Genomic DNA, 22668 nt, shown 5'->3' with positions numbered 1-22668 from the left:
GCAGAATTAGGCCACTTGGCCCATCGAGTCTGCTCCACCAATCCATCATGACTGATTTATTATCCCTCTCAATTCCATTCTCCTACCTTCTTCTGGTAATCCATGAGGTCCTGACTAATCTAAAACCAATCAAGCTCGCTTTAAATATACTCAATGACTTGGCCTCCACAGCCATCTGTGGTAATGAATTCCAGATTCACTACCCTCTGGCTAAAGAAATCCCTCATCTTTGTTCTAAATGGACATCTATCTAAATTGAGGTTGTGCCACAAAAAGACTCACCCACAAAAGGAAGCATCCTTCCTACACCCATTCTACATAAGCAGTTGAATATTCAACAGGTTTCAGTAAGATAGCTCCTCACTCTTCTGAGCTCCAGCCAGTACCGGCACAGAGCCATCAAACACTCTTCATATGTTAACCCTTTCATTCCCAGAATCATTCTCATGAACCTCCTTGGGACACACTCCACCGCCAGCATATTTTTTCTTAAATAAGGGTCCAAAACTGCTCACTGCAGTCTGACTAATACCTTATAAAGCCCCAGCATTACACTCTTGCTTTTATATTCTAGTCCTCCTGAAATGAATGCTAACATTCCATTTGCTTTCCTTACCACCAATTCAACCTGCAAGTTAACGTCTAGGGAATCCTGCATGGGGACTTCAATGTCCCTTTGCACTTCAGATTTTTGAATTTTCTCCCAATTTAGAAAATAGTCTATGCCTTTATTCCTTCTGCCAAAGTGCATGACCATACACTTTCCAACAGTGTATTCTATCTGCCACTTCTTTATCCATTCTCCCAATCTAAATCCTTCTGTAGACCTCCTACTTCTTTAACACTACCTGTCCATTCACCTATCTTTGTATCACCAGTCAACTTGGCCATGATTTGAATTCTACAATCCAAATCATTGACACGTAACATGAAAAGAAGTGGTCCCAACATCAACCCGTGCAGAACACCACTAGTCACCAGAGGCCAATCAGAAAACGCTCCCTTTATTCCCACTCTTTGCTCCTGCTAGTCAGCCAATCCTCTATACATGTTAACACCTTTCTTGTAATACCATTGGCTCTTGTTAAGTAGCCTCATGTGTGGCACCATGTCAAAGGCCTTCTGAAAATCCAAGTAAACTTTGTCTATCCTGCCTCTTATTTCCCCAAGGAATTCCAACAGATTTGTCAAGCAAGATTTCCTCTTAAGGAAACCATACTGACTTTGGACTATTTTATCTTATGCCTGCATGTACCGCGAAACCGCATCCTTAACAATCAACTCCACGATCTTCCCAACCACTGAGATCAGGCTAACTGGCCTGCAATTTCCTTTCTTCTTCTTCCCTCCCTTCTTGAAGAGTGGAGAGACATTTGCAATTTTCCAGACCTCCAGAACCATTCTAGAGTCCAGTGATTCAAAAGCAAATGCACTCAGTTCTGCCCTATCTGAAAAAAAAACTTTTGGTATTCTCTTATATATTACTGGCTAGCTTAACTATCATCTTTTCTCTCATGACTTTTTTTAGTTGTCTTTCGTTGGTTTTTAATTTTCTCAATCCTCTAACTTCCCACTAATTTTTGCTCTATTATATGCCCTCACTTTTCCTTTTATGCTGTCTTTGACTTCCCTCATTAGCCACAGTTGCCTCAGCCTCTATTTAGAATACTACTTCATCTTTGGGATATATCTATCCTATACCTTCTGACCCACCTGCAGGAACTCCAACCATTGCTTTTCCGCCTTCATCCCTGATAATGTCCCCTTCCAATCAACTTTGGCCAGCTCCTCTCTCATGCCTCTGTAATTCCATCTATTCTGTTGGAATACAGATACATCTGATTTTATCTTATCCCTCTTATCCCTCTCAAACTGCAGGGAGAATTCTATCACATTATGATCACTGTCTCCTAAAAGTTCATTTACTCTTAAGCTCCCAAATCAAATCTAGGTGATTACACAACATCAAATCCAGAATAGCTGATCCCCTAGTGGGTTCAACCACAAGTTACTCTAAAAAGCCACCTCCTAAGCATTCTAAAAATTCCTTCTCTTGGGATACAGCAAATTTCACAGTCTACCTGCATATTGAGTTCCCCACCTTTTTTACATGTCTTCTTTATCTCCCGTTGTAATCTGTATCCCACAACCTGGCTACTATTCAGAGGCCTGTATATAACTCCTATCAGAGTCTTTTTACCCTTTCAGTTTCTTAACCCTACCCATAAGGATACATCTTCCAATCCTACGTCACCTCTAAGGATATAATTTCATTTGTTACCAACAAAACCATGCCATCCCCTCTGCCTACCTGCCTGTCATTTCAATAGTGTGTATCATTGGACGTTAAGCCCCAAACCAAGATCTTTCTTCAGCCGTGACTCAGTGATGCCTACATCATACCTGCCAATATCCAATCGTGCTACAAGATCATGTACCTTAGTCAGTATACTGTATGAATTCAAATATAGCACCTTCAATCCTGTGCTCATCACCCTTTTCGATTTTGTTCCCATGTTACACTACACCTCATCCCATTGACTGCAATTTTTCCTCATCATCTGCCCGTCCTTCTTTACAGTCACACTACATACTGCATCAACTTATACACAAACTGCCCATTCTCTGCCCTATCACTCTGGTTCCCATCCCCCTGTTAAATTAGTTTAAGCCCTCTCCAACAATTCTAGCAAAGCTGCCAGCAAGGATTTTGGTCCTCCTCACATTCAGGTGTAACTCATCCTTTTTGAACAGATCCTACCTTTCCCAGAAGAGATCCCAATAATCCAGAAATCTGAAAGACTACCTTCTACACCAATTCATCTGTCAAATCATCATGCTCTTACCCTCACTAGAGCATGACCTAGTCAGCAATCCAGAGATCACGATCATATTGGTCCTGATTTTCAACTTTCTATCTAACTCCCTATATTCTCTCTTCGTTACCTCCTCCTTTTTTCTGCTAATGTCATTGGTATCAGTATGTATCAGAACTTTTGGCCGTTTACCCTCCTCCCCGCCCCCCCCCTTAGAATGCGGTGGACCCAGTCTGAGGCATACCTGACCCTGGCAGCTGGGAGGCAAAATACCAACCGGGTTTCATTTTCATATCCACAGAATCTCCTATCTGTTCCTCTAACTATGAAATCCCCTATCGCTGCTACATTCCTTTTCTCCCACCCCCTTTCCATCTGAGCCACAGGGACAGACTCAGTACTAGAGACTCAGCCACTGCAGTTTCCACTTGGTAGGCTGCTCCTCCCAACAATATTCAAAGTGGTCTGGGTGACTGCCTCTCTGTAGCTCCCATATATCATTCTTCTGTATGAAACGAAGGTCATCAAGCTACAGCGCCAATTCTTTAAAACGGTCTCTACAAAAGGCAAAACAGGGTTGGTCTTTGTGAATAATCCCATTTTGCCTTCCTGATGGCATGGGAAAGTGCAGCTCTTGCTGACCTGACAGCTCTCTTACCCTCGATCTGAAGGAAGCATTCCGATCTCTCAGTCAGGTTCATACCTCTGCTGTCAACCATGGCTTCTGATTTGCCCTCACATAGATGCGTTTTGTAACAGTGACGTCCTCAGTGCACTTTCTTTGTAGCCAGTCACAGATCATGCATATTCATTGATATTAACGTGATGGTCGTAGGTAGCCGCCTCCCTGAACACTTTCCAGTCTATGTTTTCAAGGTAGTCCTGTAACAGTGAGATTGCTCCTTCTAGCCAGCTCTTTAGCTCCCTTTGAATTGGTTGAACATGTTTAATCAGTGATTAGTATGCTGGAATTAGCTTTACAGATGAGTGGTCAAAGAATCAAGGACTAATCAACAAGCTTCAAGACCTAGGTCTCGATACCTCCTTGTGCAACTGGATCCTTAATTTCCTCACTTTGAAGACCTTGACAGCCAGCAAAGCTGGGGTTTGTTCAGTCAGCTACGGCTTTTTTTCTCAGCTATCTAATAAGTAGAGTTTCTACAGGACCAGCTTATACATTGGACCTCACCATTTAGAACTGAATCCGCTTAATAGTTGAAACCGCTAATCAGGGATTTCAAATAGCAAGTTTTTGCACCAGGTACTTTGTGGCTAGTGAGTCACTATCAACAACAGGAAAGTAAAGAAATACAATCGAATCTATGAAAAGCTATACATAAAGACTGGCAAACAACCAATGTGAAAAAGGCGGCAAACTGTGCAAGTACAAATAATAGTGAGGACACTGCCATGAACAATCACGGTCACAAGACCATCATCACCCATGTCATATGACACAGCGCATAATGATGAAGATGATGACTGAGAACGAGTTGTTTTTTTTTAATTGAGTCAGCAGGTTGTCGAATCAGTTCAGAGTAGTGGTGAACGAAGTTATCCACACTGGTTCAGGAGCCTGATAGATATAGGATAATAAACTGTTCCTGACCTGGTGGTGAGGAACTTGTGGTTTCTGTACCTCCAGTCCAATGGTAGTAGTGAGAAGAGGGTATGGCCTGAATAGCTTTGATGATGGATTCTGCTTTCTTAGCAACATTTCAGGCAAATGTATTCAATGACTGTTTCCATTACGCTCTACAATTTATTTTGAGTGTTAGGAGCTTCACATATCCCTTGGATCTTTCCATGGTTACTTAAGGAATTAAAAGACTATTTTGCCTTTTTCCCCATGTATTTGTCTCTTCCACATGATTAACAAGAGTCTCTGATTGCACAGATTTGATCTTTTTATTCCTTTTTATTCCTATCGTGTTCTCATGGGAAAGATGAATATTCTACAAAATATCAGAATGTTTCATAATAAGCATGCCTTTCCATTATGTGAAATTGCAATCCAGATACAGACCATGACACCAGGATTTGAAGATATAACCTTTACAATAGGTTCCTAATACAATTGGAATCCAAGTAGGACAGTTCCCTTCATAGCTCCCTGGTCAACCCTACTGTTCCCACAAACCACTTCTTTTTCTTATGATACTTTCCCATTCAATTGCAGGTAATGTAACACTTGTCCTCTCCGTTCTTGCCTTCCTATCATCCACAGCCCAAAAGAATGTATTAAGGTGAAGAAGTGATTTAATTGCAATTCTTCCACTCATATATATATATATATTGCATTCAGTATTTACAACATGGTCTCCTTGACAGTAAAGAAATCAAATGCAGATTGGTAACGGCATGGCAAGACAACTGTATGCAGTCCACAGGGCCGACCCTAAGGTTCCTGTTGCCTACCATCCCATTCTTATTGGTCGGCACTGTTACAAAAGCAGCACCTCATCTTCCAACTGGACATGTTGTAGCTTCTGGACTCAATATTGAATTCTAAACTTTCAGGTAACTTGAACTGTCTATCTGCATCAGTCATTTATTTGTAATATTGGTCAGCTGGTGTTATTTTTGTTTCCTTTTCTGCCTCTGATAATAGTGGGCATGTTCAGCCTTACCTGCTGAGCACATCTTCTAGCTCCACATTTCACAACTAAAACATTCCCTTGTCTATGTTCCCAGTCTCATCATTTTGGTTATGCCCTATCCTCAAGGTCACCATGGTTCAACCCTCTTGAAAACACCCATCTCTCACCATCCCTGCAACTTAACAAGCATTTTCTCTCCTTCCCAATTCTGAAGAATAATTCTGCTTCTCTTCCCACAAATGTGGCCTGACAAGCCTAGTAGATCCAGCACCTTCTCTGCAGCATCTACATAAATGGGGTAAACAAAAACAAATAAACCAGCAGAAACTATTACTTGAAACAATAACAAAAATGCTGGAAGAACTCAGCCATTAAACAGCAACCATAGAAGGAGAAACTAGTCAAAATCTCTGTTCAAAGATCTGATTGAAGGTCTTTCACCTGAAACTTTAACGGATTACTTTTTCTGTAGAAAGCCTGCTTGACAGGCTTCCTTCCAGCATTTGTTTTTTTTATTAAAGAGCGAAGCCATTAAAGCAAAAATCTGGGTTTCCAAATTCAGAATGAAGACAACATATTGTGATAAAGGACAGCCTTTCTGTGGAATAAATCCTAATACTGAGGATTTAAACTTTGTCATTTGATGAAAAGATCTTAAAGATCCTATCTTAAACCAATTTTTTTTTGTAATTCCTCTGTCGTACAGTTGATTGCCTTTTCTGTAATGTGAAACCTTTATAAGACCCTAACTAATACATTTGTCTCACAAGAAACCAATTTACTGAACGCTTAGAGGCTGTGATGGATTTTTTTCCTCATGCAAGCATATGTAGGTCCCATACTGCAATTTCCTTTTTACCTCGCTCCTCGATATGATTTTATTCCAATGAAAATCTTTGATGCACCTGCACTAGTTCCATCAACAAACCCACCCATACCCCAGCTCCCACAAAATAAAAACACCTTTCAATTAAAGGAGTGATAACTCATTTCAATCAGAAGCAGCACAATTGCAATACAAATTGCAATGAAAAAAAAATACCTAGTACTCACAAACATGAAGCAAGACCTAGCCTGACATGGCCCTACACCAAGCTGTGAGAATAGAGACATTCAGTCATGCTACACACATGCAGCCAACACTGTTTCAAGAATGGTAATGTCAATAGAATACGTCAAGTGAATCTGTGGCTGCACATTGTCATTAAACTACAGAATTACAAACCTTCACTGGCTCTTATATCTGAAATTCAAGGCATATGTTCCAAAAAACTAAAAAAAGCATTAGGAAAGTAATTCCTTCTGTGAAAGGTCCACAAATGGAAAGGTTAAGAATTTCTCCATGAAGTTTGCATTCCAGAATGGCTGTAAGCAGTTTGTCAAGTTTGACACACAAAGTGCTAATTTCAAAGCCAGTAACTGCATTAGTTGATAATCTTCTGCTTACAATTTTGATACTCTGCATCAAGTAACTCATCACCTTATTCTCCAAAGCCTTTCTATCACTTCCAAGCCAAGAACCTGAACCGTAATTAAACGTTCTTCTTTTGCCTGGATGGGTGCAGAGCAGTTGAAACAATACCATGAAATAAGAACAATGATCCTATGTCCATGAAACTTCTCTCACCTGACAGAATTTCCCAGTGTTTACTTTGTTCAAACCACCCACATGGCCCTCATTTCTAAATCTTGTCCCAGACTGTCTTCCCAAACCTAAGATAATTTTTTCCCTCTATTTCAAGCATCTAACAATGTAATTCAAATTCTTGCTAACTTAAGCCAAGATATCATGCCAAATTTCTAGATGAGCTTAACTTTTGAGTGGTAAACTTAAATATTGTAGTAGACTTTTAGCCAAACTCCATGATCATTTGAAAAGATAATACCTATATCCTGACTCACACCAAGTTTCTATCACCAATTATACCAGTACAGTACCTCCTCACTTTCACCAGCTCTTACGCAGCAATACCTAGATTTTAATACCACTCGATTTCAAAGACATGAAATTCCTTTATCTATCTCTGTAAAATCATAAGCTTTCAAGTTGTCCTTGCTCTTCAGATGCTCCTCTGCACTTTGTTCATTTTAAATGTCACCAAGTTTTCAGCCAAATTAGACCCATTTCCTTCTGAAAAGCTCTCTACCTCTCACATTCCCTTTGAGAAGCTACTTGGGACCTCCCTACTGGGCCAATCTTTTGGTCATTTAATTCTATACCGCATTTTTTATTTGATAATATTTATATTTAACAGCTAGAGCATTTCACTACATTCCAGCTTCCATGTTGTTATTGCTCACAAAGAAAAATTAACCAACTCAGCACTAAATGCGAAAACAATGTTCTAAAAACAAATTCAATTGTTTCCTATCAGTTTGTTGAGCAACAATTTTAATTTCCATTCTCATGACTGTGTGGCATGAATTGCTCAGACTTAGCCAGTGAGTTTATAATCCATTATAAAGCAGTGATATAAATTACCAGTTTTGAATGTATATAATACATATAGCCATATAACGTATATAGAAATGAGACTACATTTCTCCAAACCAGTGTGTAAAACACAGTAGTACACATAACACACATTTCACATGATAACTTATGGAAGTAAGGATAAAATCTACAAATGAATCACACATCAATAACAAACTAAGGTGCAATAATATTAAATATTGTAAGGTACGGAACAATAACAGTTCAAGTACAATGCAGCAGGGAGTTCAGAAGCCTAATGGTCTGGCCGAAGAAACTGTTTCTCATCTGATCATTCTTGTTTTTATGCAGCATAGTCTCCTGCCTGAAGGGAGAAAGTCAGAGGATGTTGGATAGATGGGTGGGATCCTTAATAATATTAAGAGCTTTGTGTATGCAGTGCTCCTGATAAATGGCCCCAATGGATGGAGACCCCCATGTTCCTCTCAGCTGTTCTTACAGTCCTTTGTGGGGACTTCTGGTCCAATGCTCGACTCTTCCAATACCAGATGGAGTTGCAGGCTCTCAATGTTTTTTTCATTTGAAGACTTCACTTTGCTCTAACCTTATCATCTGTTTTTTCTAAAGAAGTAGTTTAGTTGTCTATCACCAACTTACCATGAGTTATTCTGTCCACCTCCAAAGAATCTATCTTTTTTTCTTTCAATCTCTGCTGTCACACATGGTGATGGTAATTTTCACTTTAAAGCTCCATAAAAATTCTCATGTCCATGTGCAAATTCTCACCCATATAATTCCCAAACTATTATCCCCAACTTATCTCTTAACCTTACCAAGTCATGAATATGTTGGGAGGCACAAAAGACTAGATGCGGGATTCTGGAACAACACACAAGACGGAGAAGGAACCCTGCTAGTCAGGTAGCATTTATAGAGGGAAAGAGATAGTTGATGTTTCAGATCGAAGGGTTGTGACCTGAATGTTATCTAGTAATACACATCATTTCCATTTGCAAGTCTCTCTACTCAGGTTTATTTCACCACACAGTGACAACAAGGCAGCATTACATTTTTAAAACTTCTTCAAAGACGCTACAGCTCAAATATGTTAATCTACAGCACTTTACAACATTCATCCTTTATCACAAGATCACAAGACAAAGGAGCAGAACTAGGCCATTTGGCCCATCGAGTCTGCTCCGCAGCTCCCCCATGAGCTAAACTATTCACCCATCTAGTTCCAATTTCCGGCTTTTTCCCCATATCCCTTGATACCCTGACTAATTAGATACCTGTCAATCTCCTCCTTAAACACCCTCAATGATCGGGCCTCCACAGCCATATGTGGCAATGAGTTCCACAAATCCATGACCCTCTGGCTAAAAAAATTTCTCCTCATCTCTGTTTTAACTGGGTACCCTCTAATTCTAAGACTATGGCCTCTTGTCCTGGACTCACCCACCAAGGGAAACAACCTTTCCACATCTACTCTGTCCAACCCTTTCAACATTCGAAACGTTTCTACGAGATCCCCTCTCATTCTTCTATACTCTAATGAATACAATCCAAGAGCCGACAGACGCTTCTCATATGTTAGCCCCTGCATTCCAGGAATCATCCTCGTAAATCTTCTCTGAACTCTCTCCAACATCAGTATATCCTTTCTAAGATAGGGGGCCCAAAACTGCACACAGTATTCCAAATGAGGTCTCACTAATGCCCCATAGAGCCTCATCAACACCTCCTTACTCTTATACACTATTCCTCTTGAAATGAATGCCAACACAGCATTTGCTTTCCTTACCGCTAATCCAACTTGGTGGTTGACCTTTAGGGTATCCTGCACGAGGACCCCCAAGGCCCTTTGCACTTCCGATTTTTGAATTTTCTCCCCATCTAAATAATAATCTGCCCGATTATTTCTTCTTCCGAAATGTACAACCGTACATTTGTCAATGTTGTATCTCATCTGCCATTTCTTTGCCCACTCTCCTAAACTGACTAAGTCTCTCTGCAACCTTTCTGCTTCTTCAACATTTCCTGTTCCTCCACCTATCTTGGTGTCATCCGCAAACCTGGCCACAAAACCATTTAATCCATAATCCAAATCATCGATATACATCGTAAAAAGAAGCAGCCCCAACACCGACCCCTGCGGAACACTACTAGTAACCGGCAACCAATGAGAATAGGATTCCTTTATTCCCACCCTTTGCTTTCTGCCTATCAGCCAATGCTCCACCCATTTCAATACCTTTCCTATAATTCCATGGGCTCTCATCTTATTAAGCAGCCTCATATGCGGCACCTTATCGAAGGCCTTTTGAAAATCCAAATACACAACATCCACAGCCTCTCCCTTGTCAATCTTATTTAAGATTACCTCAAAAAATTCCAATAGGTTGGTGAGGCAGGATCTTCCCTTCATGAAACCACGCTGGCTTCGGCCTATCTTGTCATGCACCTCGAGGTATTTCATAACCTCGTCCTTGAGGATTGACTCCAATATCTTTCCAACCACCGATGTCAGACTAATAGGTCTGTAATTTTCTTTTTGCCGCCTCCCTCCTTTCTTAAGTAGCTGAACTACATTTGCGACCTTCCAGTCCTCCGGAACCATGCCAGAGTCTATTGATTCCTGGAAGATCATTTCCAATGCTTCCACAATCTCCAAAGCCACCTCCTTCAGAACCCTTGGGTGCACCTCATCCGGGCCGGGAGACTTAGCTTCCCAAGCACTTTCTCTCTAGTTATCTTGACTGTACCTAATTCTATTCCCTGATACCTCTGGCTATCAGGTATATTGCTCATGTCTTCCACTGTGAAGACTGATGCAAAATACTCATTCAGTTCCTCTGCCATCTCTTTGTTATCCATTATAATTACTCCAGCATCATTTTCAATCGGTCCCATATCTACCCTTGTCACTCTTTTACTCTTCATATATTTAAAAAAACTCTTAGTATCCTTTTTTATGTTAATCGCCAACTTCCTTTCGTATTTCATCTTTTCTTTCCTAACGACTTTCTCAGTTTCTTTCTGTAAGTTTTTAAAGGTCTTCCAGTCCTCATTTTTCCCACTAATTTTTGCTTCCTTGTACGCCGTTTCTTTTGCCTTTATTTTTGCCTTAACCTCTCTCGTTAGCCACATTTGCGCCATTTTTCCATTCATGATTTTCTTTTTTCTTGGAATATATTTTTCCTGCATTTTCCTTATTTCTTGTAGGAATTTCATCCAATTCTGCTCTGCCGTCCCTCCATTTAGTTTACTTTCTCTCTCTCATACCACTGTAATTTCCCCTGTTCCACTGAAATATCGATACACCTGATACCAGCTTCTCTTTTCAAATTTGAAACTGAACTCAATCATATTATGATCACTACTTCCAAGAGGTTCCTTTACTTCCAGCTCCCTAATCGCCTCAGGTTCGTTACACAGCACCCAATCCAAAACAGCCGGTCCCCTGGTGGGCTTCTGGACAAGTTGCTCCAAAAAGCCATCCTGTAGGCATTCTACAAACTCCCTCTCCTGAGATCCATTACCTTCCAGACTTTCCCAATCCACTTTCATATAAAAATCCTCCATAATTATCTTGACATTGTCCTTCTGACACGCTTTTTCTATTTCCAGCTGCAACTTGTAGTCCACATCCCGACTGCTGTTTGAAGGCCTGTATATAACTGCTATTAGTGTCTTTTTACCCTTGCCATTTCTTAATTCTACCCATAAGGATTCTACCTCTTCTGATCCTATGTCCCTTCTTTCTATTGCTTTGATATCGTTACTTACCATCAGGGCCACGCCACCCCCTTTACCTACTTTCCTATCCTTCCTGTACACTGTGTATCCTGGGATATTCAGCTCCCAATCACATCCATCATTTAGCCATGACTCGGTGATGGCCACAATGTCATATCTTTTAACCTGCAGCTATATTATTATTTTCCAGATTTAAATAATGTTTGCTATGCTCTGGCCAATGTGTCAACAGAAATAGTTTCTATTTATCCACAATGCCCAATGATACCATAAACTCCAAAGTCTTTCAAATAAAGGATGTCACTTGATAAGTAATAAATATTTAGCCTGGTAAGAATGCACATAGCCTTGAAAGCGCCAAAATTTTAGCTATCCTTGAAACACTTCTTTACTCAAAGGATAGTAGGAGTCAATATTTTGACCCCTACATTGAGATTACATTAATTATTTTAATTTCTGGGATTGATATAAATTGTATCAAGGAGAAAATCAGAACAAATTTGGATTTCTTTCTACAACAAAATTAAATGAAGTTACACAATAATATTGAAAAAAATACTGCACAATTGGTTCAAGAATATTATGTTCATCTCAGATGTGAAGTCAATTCCCTTATTAAAGGGTGAATAAATATTATTCTTTTTCCCTTGGATACTTGAAAGCAAAAGGAATACTGAGTCATTTATTTATTTACACTTTGTAATACATTTATACAAGACTTTTCCATTACTTTGAGACATCCCACAGCATTTTTATCGCCAACAAGTGCAGCCACTCTTGTGTTCTAACAATCAATATGCACACTGATTGGTCTATAAACAGTAATAAAATTATGACTGATCATCTATTTTTTGAGAAAAGTATTGACCAGGACACCAGGAAAATTTTTGATTACTGTTTTTACATAGCACTACATCATCTTTCACAACACTTGAGATATGCCAGAATGTTGATTTCATGTTTCACAGAAATGTCACATTTTGACATGCAGAGCTCCTTCAGAACACTCTGAAGTACAGGCCAGGGTCTATATGGGCAGGTTTCTGGATAAGAACTTGAAAATATAAAAGGTGAAGGCCACAGTTGTCAGCTAGCTTAATACATTCTGAAACCAAACTGTTCACTCAATAAGCACTACTGCCCCTGTATTATTATTTGAGAAAATTATGCTGTATATGGATTGTTCGGCAACCAGAATGACACAAATGGAATCAACTGTTTGGAGCATGCAAACCAAATTGTTAAATCGCCTCAATACTGCTCTGTGTGAATTCCAGAATTTTCATTTACTAGCAGTTTTCTGTAGAGGGCAGTAACAGCAGTTTTAAAATTTATGGAGTACATATATTGTACAAAGATCTAAGAATTATCTCTATTTACTTGATAATTTAACATTGTAAACAATAAACACCTTAAAAGTGATTACTCAGCAGTCTGATTAAGTGTTTGAAGTGATACCTCAAATCACTGTCTTCAATTCACTTCATTATGGCAAAATGAAATCCAGGACTGACTTGAGTTCCAGTAAAGTCATAAGTTACTGCATATTCCAAACTATTATTATATGAGGGTACTATCCTGCAGCGCGGTGTACTCTGACACTCTTGTTTCAACGCAAGATTTACCTGACTATAATTCACTGTAAAATTGTTACTAATACCATAAAGGATTTAGTTATTCATTCAATTATATCTTGAGAAACTTTAATGACAACAAATTGGCAGCTATACTTTCCACATAACAGTAATATAATTTATTGCACCAAAATGTTTTTTTATTACATCAGGAGAATATCACATATACTTAACGTACATAGATAACTGGACAGACTTCCTTTCCTGAAGAACAAAAATACAAGGAAATAGGAATAAGAGTGGGAGTACAAGTCGGCCATCTGGCCCCTAAAGCCTGTCCTGCCATTCAATATGATCTTTGATAACCTACTCCCACTGCTGCTCTGTGAAGCATTTATACGTTCTCCCCATAACCAAGTGGGTAACCTCCAGGTGCTCCAGTTTCCTCCCATGTTTCAAAGATGCACGGTTAGGGTTCCTGAATTCTGAGCATGCTATTTTGGCGTCAGAAGCGTGGCAACACTTATGGGCTGTCCCCAGCACAATCTTCGGACTATGTTGGTCGTTGACACAAAATGATATATTTCACTGTATGTTTCAATGTGACAAATAAAGTTAATCTTTATCTCTCTACTTCTGTGCCAGTTTCCCTTAGTCCTCAATCCCAGTGCTCTCAAAATAGCACTTTTTAAAAAATACCTCCAGTTATCTGGCCTCCACTACTCTCTGGGTTGGAAAATTCCCGAAATTCATCACTCTCTGCAAATCATTGTTCACCTCAGTTTTAAATGACCCACCCCCTACTGTAACATCAGTAAATAAAATGGGGGTGGTGGTTTCTGGTAGCTTGTTGACCGTCACTAATGATACAAGCAGATTTTTCCAGATTTATTCCATTTAAATTCCTCAGCTACCAAACTCTGAACTCCAGGTCAAGTCTCCATTAGCTTCACCACCATACTCCAAAGTTCTACTAATACTCCAAGGAATGTTTTGATCTATTGTGAAATTCTGCAATAAGTGTATTGATTAAGTAAACAAGCTAATTAATGGGCAAAGGTTCAGCAATGTGGAAAGTAAAAATGTCATGTTCTACACCATTTTTGCCTTTTATTCAAATCTTAAACATCCAATTGCCTACTCGTATAAATAATCAAGAGTAACGTATTTTGAGAATACAGCAAAACAAAAATCGACTGTTTTCTATCATGGTACATTACAAAGGTCCAACTGGCACTTGCTGTTCAATACGTTTACAGCTGCCTCCAAAGTTTTCACAGGCTTTTGAACAGAGGCTTGTTCTAATCTGGAATCTGATCCAATATGACATCCTCTGCAGGGGATCTGTGGAGTTGCAGTACAGATAATATGAGACTTTCAGCCTGATTTAAGTGTCATTAGGACATGTGGTCTAACACAGGAAGTATGAACCGAGATCTATACATTAAATTTAAATCATGTCAAAATGAGGATTGTGAAAGAAAGCAACACACGTCAAAGTTGCTGGTGAACGCAGCAAGCCAGGCAGCATCTCTAGGAAGAGGTACAGTTGACGTTTCAAGCTGAGACCCTTCGTCAGGACTTGGCCTGAAACATCGACTGTACCTCTTCCTAGAGATGCTACCTGGCCTGCTACGTTCACCAGCAACTTTGATGTGTGTTGCTTGAATTTCCAGCATCTGCAGAATTCCTGTTGATTGTGAAAGAAAAATTAGATGAAGAAGAATTTTAAGTTCTGACACTCATATCTGACTATTACATTGTCTTAGGGACGGATAAGTTATCTGAAGTATTAATGCCTGAATAATATTAAAAGTTCATACATATGGCCTATTTTTATTCTGCCATATTTAATGGATAATTTTAACATATTCATGATCTGGCATAGATTTCAATGCCGGGTCCATCTGAAAGGAAACATTACAGAGCAATGAGGAACAGATAACTCAAGACTATAATTTCCAGATTTTGCATTTAATCACAAAAAAGCGTACATTAGAAATTACAGTCTAACTTTGTTCATTATTGCTGTTAGAACAGATAGCCTTACCATTATTCTGAGAAATAAATAGGGGTCAGTTGAGATGAGATGTTATTTGATAGAAACAACACTCAGGGTGGTCTTTTGTATTTTCTTTACTACATTGAAAACTTTTATAGCCTGTTACTTAATTTAAATTAATGTACACTTCAACTGTAGGTACTGGGAAATAAAACTGAGGCACTCTGCTGCAAAGCACTTAATGCAAGTATGCAGAATACTTAAGGACCCAACAATTACGGGTATTTAAGAACTCTGCAAAAACAAACACCACTCAGCAAATTTATTTTCATTCCTAACCAACCAATACTCCCCACGTATTTGTGCACCAGAAATGTTCCAATATTTCTTCAACCTACCCATTTGATCAAAACAACATAAGCCTCAGAAGTCAGAGGGTATTAGGTCCCTTACACCTACTCCCTACTCCGCCAAATGAGCTTATGATTGGTCTTTTATCACAGATCCATTTTTCTATACCAATCAAATCTTAATGTGTCTTAAACATACTTAGTATCTAAGCCTCCAAAGTGATCTTTGGTAGAGAACTCCAAAATCTCAATCCTGAACTGATGATGCTCATTTGAAGCCTGTACCAAATAGCCCAGCTTGTGGGACTACACTGTTAAGAATAATTTTGTATGTTACACTGAGATCATTCCTCATTATCTCTAACCAGACAGGCCCTATGCTTTAATCTATCCTCCCAGGACTCACTGTATTCCTTCTACTGCAAGCATATCTATTCTTTGTTATTAGATGTTATCAAATAATATTCTATGTGAAATCTCACTAGGACCCTATATAATATCAATTAGTTATGACTGCACTCATATTTAAAAGTGTGGGCACATGGCCAAGTGGTTAAGGCAATCAACTAGCGATCTGAAGGTCGTGAGTTTGAGCCCCAGCCGAAGTAGCGTGTTGTGTCCTTGAGCAAGGCACTTAATCACATAGTGCTCTGCGACGACACTGTTGCCAAGCTGTATGGGTCCTAATGCCCTTCCCTTGGACAACATCGGTGTCGTGGAGAGGGGAGATTTGCAGCATGGGCAACTGCTGGTCTTCCATACAACCTTGCCCAGGCCTGCGCCCTGGAGAGTGAAGACTTTCCAGGCACAGATCCATGATCTCATCGGACTAACGGATGCCTTTACATATTTAAAAATAAAAGGTGATATTCCGTTTGCTTGTCATATCTGCACATTAATTTTACTGACACGCCTGTCACTCTAGACATCATTTAATCTATCAATATTTAGAAAATAATCTCTTTAAAAAGGAAATAGATAATAACACACTTCATAACATTATGTTCCATCCTCTGTGTGCTTACCTTGATACCTAGCCTTTCTATGACCCCTGAAGCCTCTCTTCGTCCTCCCCAGAATCTATACTCTCATATATAAGCAACTGTTTTGGATATGTTGCTCTTGGTCATCTCATCTAAATTACTGATATAGATTGTAAACAGCTGGAATCCCTAAACCGAACCATGTGGCACCACATGGGTAATCAGTCTCCCAACCTCAAAATGACCAGTTTATTCATGAACGCAGACACCAGGAAATCTGCAGTTGCTGGAAATTCAAGCAACACACACAAAAAATGCTGGTGAACGCAGCAGGCCAGGCAGCATATATAGGAAGAGGTACAGTCGACGTTTCGGGCTGGGACCCTTCCGGCCTGGCCTGCTGCTGCGTTCACCAGCATTTTCTGAATTTATTCATGAGTTTCCTTCATATTCTAACCTTTCCATCAGCCATTCAATGAAAATACATTTTACATCCTAAATAAGTCCTTCTAGAATGAGTTTCATTGCTCTCACTGCATCTTTCTGTCCATTCAAATTGGCACAGTCTGTCAGATAATATTATGTGTGGAAACTTCAGCTCTTGAAATGAATATTATTTTACAATCTCCCATTAACAGCTAACTAGCAGTTCTGAAAGAGTGAATGAAATCCATTACAAATCATCTGATACATTTCCTCCAAACATAATATAATATTTTGCCTTCATTTCATAAATTTAAACTTAATAAACCTCTAACATTTTAACTAATAACCGCTGTAATTTAACATATTTTGAAAGTAGTGATATTTAAACTTCCACATGAAGCCATTCTGCTGTGTAAGTAGCACATTAATTACATACACGTTCAGAATGCATAAGAACAATGATCAAAATTATCCACAGCAAATCTTAGCCGTATGCAGACCCATCATAATGCAGATTTCCACCCTTCAATTATGGGTTCACCTTGCACTCATCATATTGTTCATTGTAAAACTACATCAGCACATTAAATCTCTATTACTTTTCTGATAGGGAAGTGACAACCTCCATGAACAAAAGGACGCAAGCACTGCATCTAAAGGAATAAGTTCACCAAGGGAGTGTGCTTTCATGAAAATCAAAAAAACTGCAGACGCAGGAAATCTGAAGCAAAAACATAATGCTGTCAACCCTCAGTGGGTCAGACAGCATCTCTAGAATGAGAAAGAGATAATGTTTCACGTATATTGTCAGGGCTGACAATGAGTCTTTGCCTTGAATTGTTAACTCTTTTTCTCTTTCCATAGATATTGCCTGACCTGCTGAGGATCTGAAGCATACTCTATGTGTACTTCCATAGCCAGATATTCTATCTGCAGCGCCATTAGCACAAACAATTTCTGCCATATATTCTAAAGCACACTTCATCTAACCCCACTGGTACAGGCACTAACTGATGACAAAGAAACAATTTTAGATGGCTACACTTAGGATCTTAAGACTTCAAGCACATTACAAATCATTGCTAATACACAGCAATGCTGAGTTCTACAAAGAAACACAAAATTTCGAATATTATAATGGAAACATTTACCAGGGTCTCAAAATGTTCAACCTTCAAGGCAGAAATAAGCACTGCCGCCAGCCACATTTAGTTTTGAATTTAACGTATAGTAACAACATAATAATGGTGAAGAAGTAGTTCAAGAATTATTGTGAACTTCACTCTTGTTAGAACTGTCTTGTTAGCCTATCCAGCTACAATGTTCAAAAGTAGTCATAAACGTGATAGAAAAAAAAAGAAAAATATTGCATCTATTTGATTTTAAGCAAGGTGCATGTCTTCTAGCTAACCCGAATATATCAGCTAATCAGCTTTTCCTGGAAGGACTTTGCCTTAAGCACACTGATTCAAACTACAGTCATTTTATTACAATAAAACGAAGGAGGAAACAGGTAAAACTTTTCTTTACGTCTGCTATTAGAATATCCTAATCCGACACGTCATCGTTTGTAAATAAACACGAGAAACCCCGCAGAGGGTAACGACTCACAGCATTTTTAAATTTCGGATGACGTTCAGACGTAACATTTTAATCAGAGCGTCGCTGGAGCCTATGTCGAAATCTACAGGCGCGACACACCCACCCCACGCAAAATGCGAAATCCACATTGAGCAACTTTAATTCGAATTTAACGCAAGAAAATTGGTATCCGCAGCTAACCAGCACTTGAAACAGAGCGCCGCACAAGAGTTAGTAATCAGATTCAGCACGAATCTACTCATTGTATTATAAGTCTTGGGTTTACTCACTTAATGTAATACCTCGCCCCTTCGAAGGTGTATCCTTCTTCCCAACCGGTTGGTAGATCTGTCCGAAAATAGGAAGCCTTAGCAACTCAAACAATGAGCATCCCTTTGACCCCCTCCCCACCACTGACCCTGACTCAGGCACAAAGCTGCAGCGTGGTAAAAAACTGGACAAATACACGGTGTTCCCACATTCTGTTGAGCCGAGAGCATTCACCAACATATACCGCCCGCCTAGAGCTCAGGACAGGTTAGTGGGGCTCTGGGAAGCACAACAAACTGAAGACAAACGACTACCTCGCACTGACAGAGTACGCATACTCAGCCACCGCTAACTGGTGCGGGAAAGGTGCAATCACCCAAAATCCATCCCAATTCAGGGAGTTCCGGTCCAGGGTCTCATTGTCGCCTAATCCTGGTAGTCAGTATCCGCAGACTCTTGTGCCACATCCACCAAAGGGCCCCGACCAGGAGCCACACTCTTACCCAGGGTACCCGATCAGAACCCACTCTCTCACCCAGGGATCCCCAATCAGAACCTACACTCTCACCCAGGGAGCCCCGACCAGGAGCCACACAATCACCCAGGGGTCCCCGATCAGAATCTACACTTCCACCCGGAGGCCCCCTGATCAGGACCTACACTCCCTGCCAAGGGTTCCCTGATCAGGACCCACACTCCCACCAAGGGTCCTCCGATCAGGACCCACACTCCAATCCAAGGGTCCCCCGATCAGGACCCACACTCTCACCCACAGTCATGCGTCCCTTGTCAGAACAAGCCCAGCACTTTGGGCGACCTGGTTTCCCGCCCCCACTACGGTCCCAGCTGGGAACAGAGAAAGGTGTCGAGGGCGGGACGGGCTCTCCGTACCTGCCGTCTTGCGGTGCCCGCTGATGACGGCCTCGCCTGTCGCTGGATGCAGCCAGGTTGTTCGCTGTGCTTCCTCACTGGGGGAGAGAAACACACATATAAACACCGCGGGTCAATGGCAGACTAAAGGGGCAGCCACCCCTCCCTTCCTCTTCTCTCCTCTCCTCTCCCCTCCCCGCCGCTCCGCCCCGCACTCACTCGATGAAGAAGACGCGCCCGTCCCGGGTAACACCGTGAGACCAGGACCCCGGCAGCCGGAGCCACTCGGACTTGCAGTCCGCCATATCTGGAGCCGGGGAGGTCCCTGCGCACTCCCGACGCCTGTGACTCCTCCCCGTCGTGTCCGCACGCTCCAGTGGCCGGCGCGCGCCCCGACCAGGTAGTGACCGCTGTGCACGAGCGTCGCCCGGGCAGCCGCCCGAGGTGAGGGGGAAGAATCCTCCGGATCGAGCTGGGGGCGGGGTGCATAGGACGGGGAACGGGTTCGCACTCGCTATGTGCTTGCATGCGCTCGCGACCGCGGTGCGTTGCCGGGACAACAATGGACCGCGCCGACCTGGGGCACGTTCACTGCCCCCTTCTGGGGTCGTGGCGCTCTCCTGGAGCTGGCCAAGATACTGTATAGTCCCGCGGAACTGAAGTTAACCCTCAGTCCTGGCGGACACTTTCTTTTCGGTAACTTCTGTTCTTTCTGGCCATTGTGCCATCAGCTTTAGGTAAGGCCACACTTTTGGTGGGTAACCCTCATGCAATTGTGGTCCAGCTCTGTACAGAACAACTTGCTATAGATTAACTCTACCCACTTCGCCCCTAACTCCTGTGGCATCCTCCCACAGTAACACAGTGTGTCCCAGAGATACAAGAGAGACTGCAGATGCTAGAAACTTGGATCAACCTGCAGAAAATGCTGGAGGAACTCAACAGGTGAGGCAGCATCTGGGGAGGAAAATGAATAGTCAAATTTTTGGGCTAAGACACTCAATCAGGGTAGTCCTAGTTCAGGGTATGACCACCCCTAGGAGATAAACCATATGAATAGGATATTGTCACTTTGGAAACCCTACCAACTGTGCCCCCAATTCAGGGTAGGACTACCTCCTATGGGTTATCTTTAACTACTCTGCCTCTAGCTCTGGGCAAGACAATCTGTAGAAACTTCTACTCACTGTGCCTCCAGCTAAGGGCAGGAAACTTCCGTAAAGGTAGCCACTAGCTTAAAGTGCCCCCAACATTCGGCAACACAACCTCCGAGGGGTAACACCTATCCTATTTGCATTTAGTCTTGTGTAGATCATCTTTTAACATTAACTCTGAGCATATGTACAGCCAACTTTTCTTAGGGAAGCACTATGGATTCCTCTTATCTATAGATACCTCTTACTAGCAATCCTCAGAATCAGATTTATGATCACTGACTCAGATGACATGAAATGTGTTGTTTCACTTCTTCTATGGGTTAAGTACTTCCTCAAGGTAATTGTTATTCATTGTATAGTCTGTATTTTTTTTTTATTCAGAGATGCCAGTGCTCTGGATGCATAAGTCTTCTCCACTATCTATTCAAGTTTGAGATTAACTCTCACTTAAAGTTCACCCACCTTAGTGGAGATTCTTGTTATGGGTTAATTCTGCCCATTGTTAGAAGAAACACACATGTACTTGGGGTCAACCATAAAAAAATCCCAGACCACACTTGATAACTAACATCTACTCACATACATCTCCCTTTGCTTTAAGCTCTGTCATGTTTATATGTGGACAAATTTGCCTTCATTCTGTGTGTTATTGTAAAAGAGATTGATTCATGAAGAGTGCAGAACTGCAGGCACAAATGTCTGTATCTTTGTCAGGGAGATCCTAACTTGCTCACAATGGATAATACATTTTAGCTGGAGGATTCCCTGCATGAAATGGCCTCAGGTACCAGCTGTTATACAAGTCTAGGAAGATCCAGACATGCTTCCAAAGTGTGATGTATATTTTCTGCACAACATTTTGGTGATGCTGACAGTGAAATAACTCACAGATTCTAAGCGGCTGTACACATCTTGAAGGATCACGATGTTCTACCTTTGGATATATTTTACCAAATGAGCACTCAGGTGGGTGAGATTCCTCTAAGTTACCAAACCACACACAATGCATTCAGATGACAAATACAAATATTGCAGCTATTTTTCCTCTTTCCTGAGTTTTGGAAAAAAAATAAAGTGCATAAAAGAGTGGTTGAATGAAAAATAAAGACTTTGCGTAGTGTGTACAATAACACACAGAATGAAAGCAAATTTGTCCACATATAAACATGACATAACATAAAGCAAAGGGAATTATGACTCATCATCTTTATGTACAGTGTTGTATGACATAGGCAATCATGGTCTCATGACTATGATTGCTCTTGGCAAATTCTTCTACCAAAGTAGTTTGCCATTGCTTTCTCCTGGGCAGTGACTTAACAAGATGGGTGACTCCAGCCATTATCAATGTTCTTCAGGAATTGTCTGCCTGGCATCAGTGGTTGCATAGCCAGGACTTGTGATATGCACCAGCTGCTCATACGACCATCCACTATCTGCTCCCTTGGCTTCGTGATCCAGTTCGGGTGGCTAAGCAGGTGTTACACCTTGACCAAGGGTGACCTGCAGCCTAGGGAAGGGAAGGAGCACAGTACACCTCCTTTGGTAGAGATATATCTTTACCTCGCCACCCAGAATTGTGACTAGCCATATTTATTCAGGACAATGCAACTATATCTGGCAATGTAAACATTTTTGCATGACCACACTTTGCTTTATATTGTCACACAGGACACGTAGTTCTAGTACATATACAAAGGTCATTCACCTTGCACATAAACCAAGCTGTGATCTTGCAATGATAGCAACACATACTAGAATCCTAAATATCTAATATGTCATCTGGTGTTATCTATGTTCCGGCCGGTAGCATTCACTAAGTCCAAATGTTGAAGGTTCAAGTACC

The 22668-nt window shown here is 40.9% G+C and overlaps 1 protein-coding gene across 6 annotated transcripts in view; it reads right to left on the bottom strand.

The window, feature by feature from the left end:
• Nucleotides 1–20017, bottom strand: part of plekha5 (pleckstrin homology domain containing, family A member 5) — a 298352-nt gene extending 278335 nt beyond the window's left edge. For all 6 annotated transcript variants that reach the window (XM_072241807.1, XM_072241799.1, XM_072241801.1 and 3 more), the window contains exons 1-3: nucleotides 19885–20017; nucleotides 19687–19763; nucleotides 18816–18873 (exon numbers count right to left, since the gene is read on the bottom strand). In XM_072241807.1, the coding sequence (XP_072097908.1) occupies nucleotides 18816–18873; nucleotides 19687–19763; nucleotides 19885–19970 (221 nt within the window). In that variant the 5' untranslated portion in view covers nucleotides 19971–20017. The remainder of the gene's footprint in view (nucleotides 1–18815; nucleotides 18874–19686; nucleotides 19764–19884) is intronic.
• Between the last annotated feature and the right edge of the window lie 2651 nt (nucleotides 20018–22668).

The sequence above is a fragment of the Mobula birostris genome, chromosome 23 (genome assembly GCF_030028105.1).
Source record: "Mobula birostris isolate sMobBir1 chromosome 23, sMobBir1.hap1, whole genome shotgun sequence".
NCBI classification, from domain to species: Eukaryota; Metazoa; Chordata; class Chondrichthyes; order Myliobatiformes; family Myliobatidae; genus Mobula; species Mobula birostris.
Note: the sequence above shows the minus strand (reverse complement) of the source record. Positions and strands in the feature narration are given on the sequence as shown.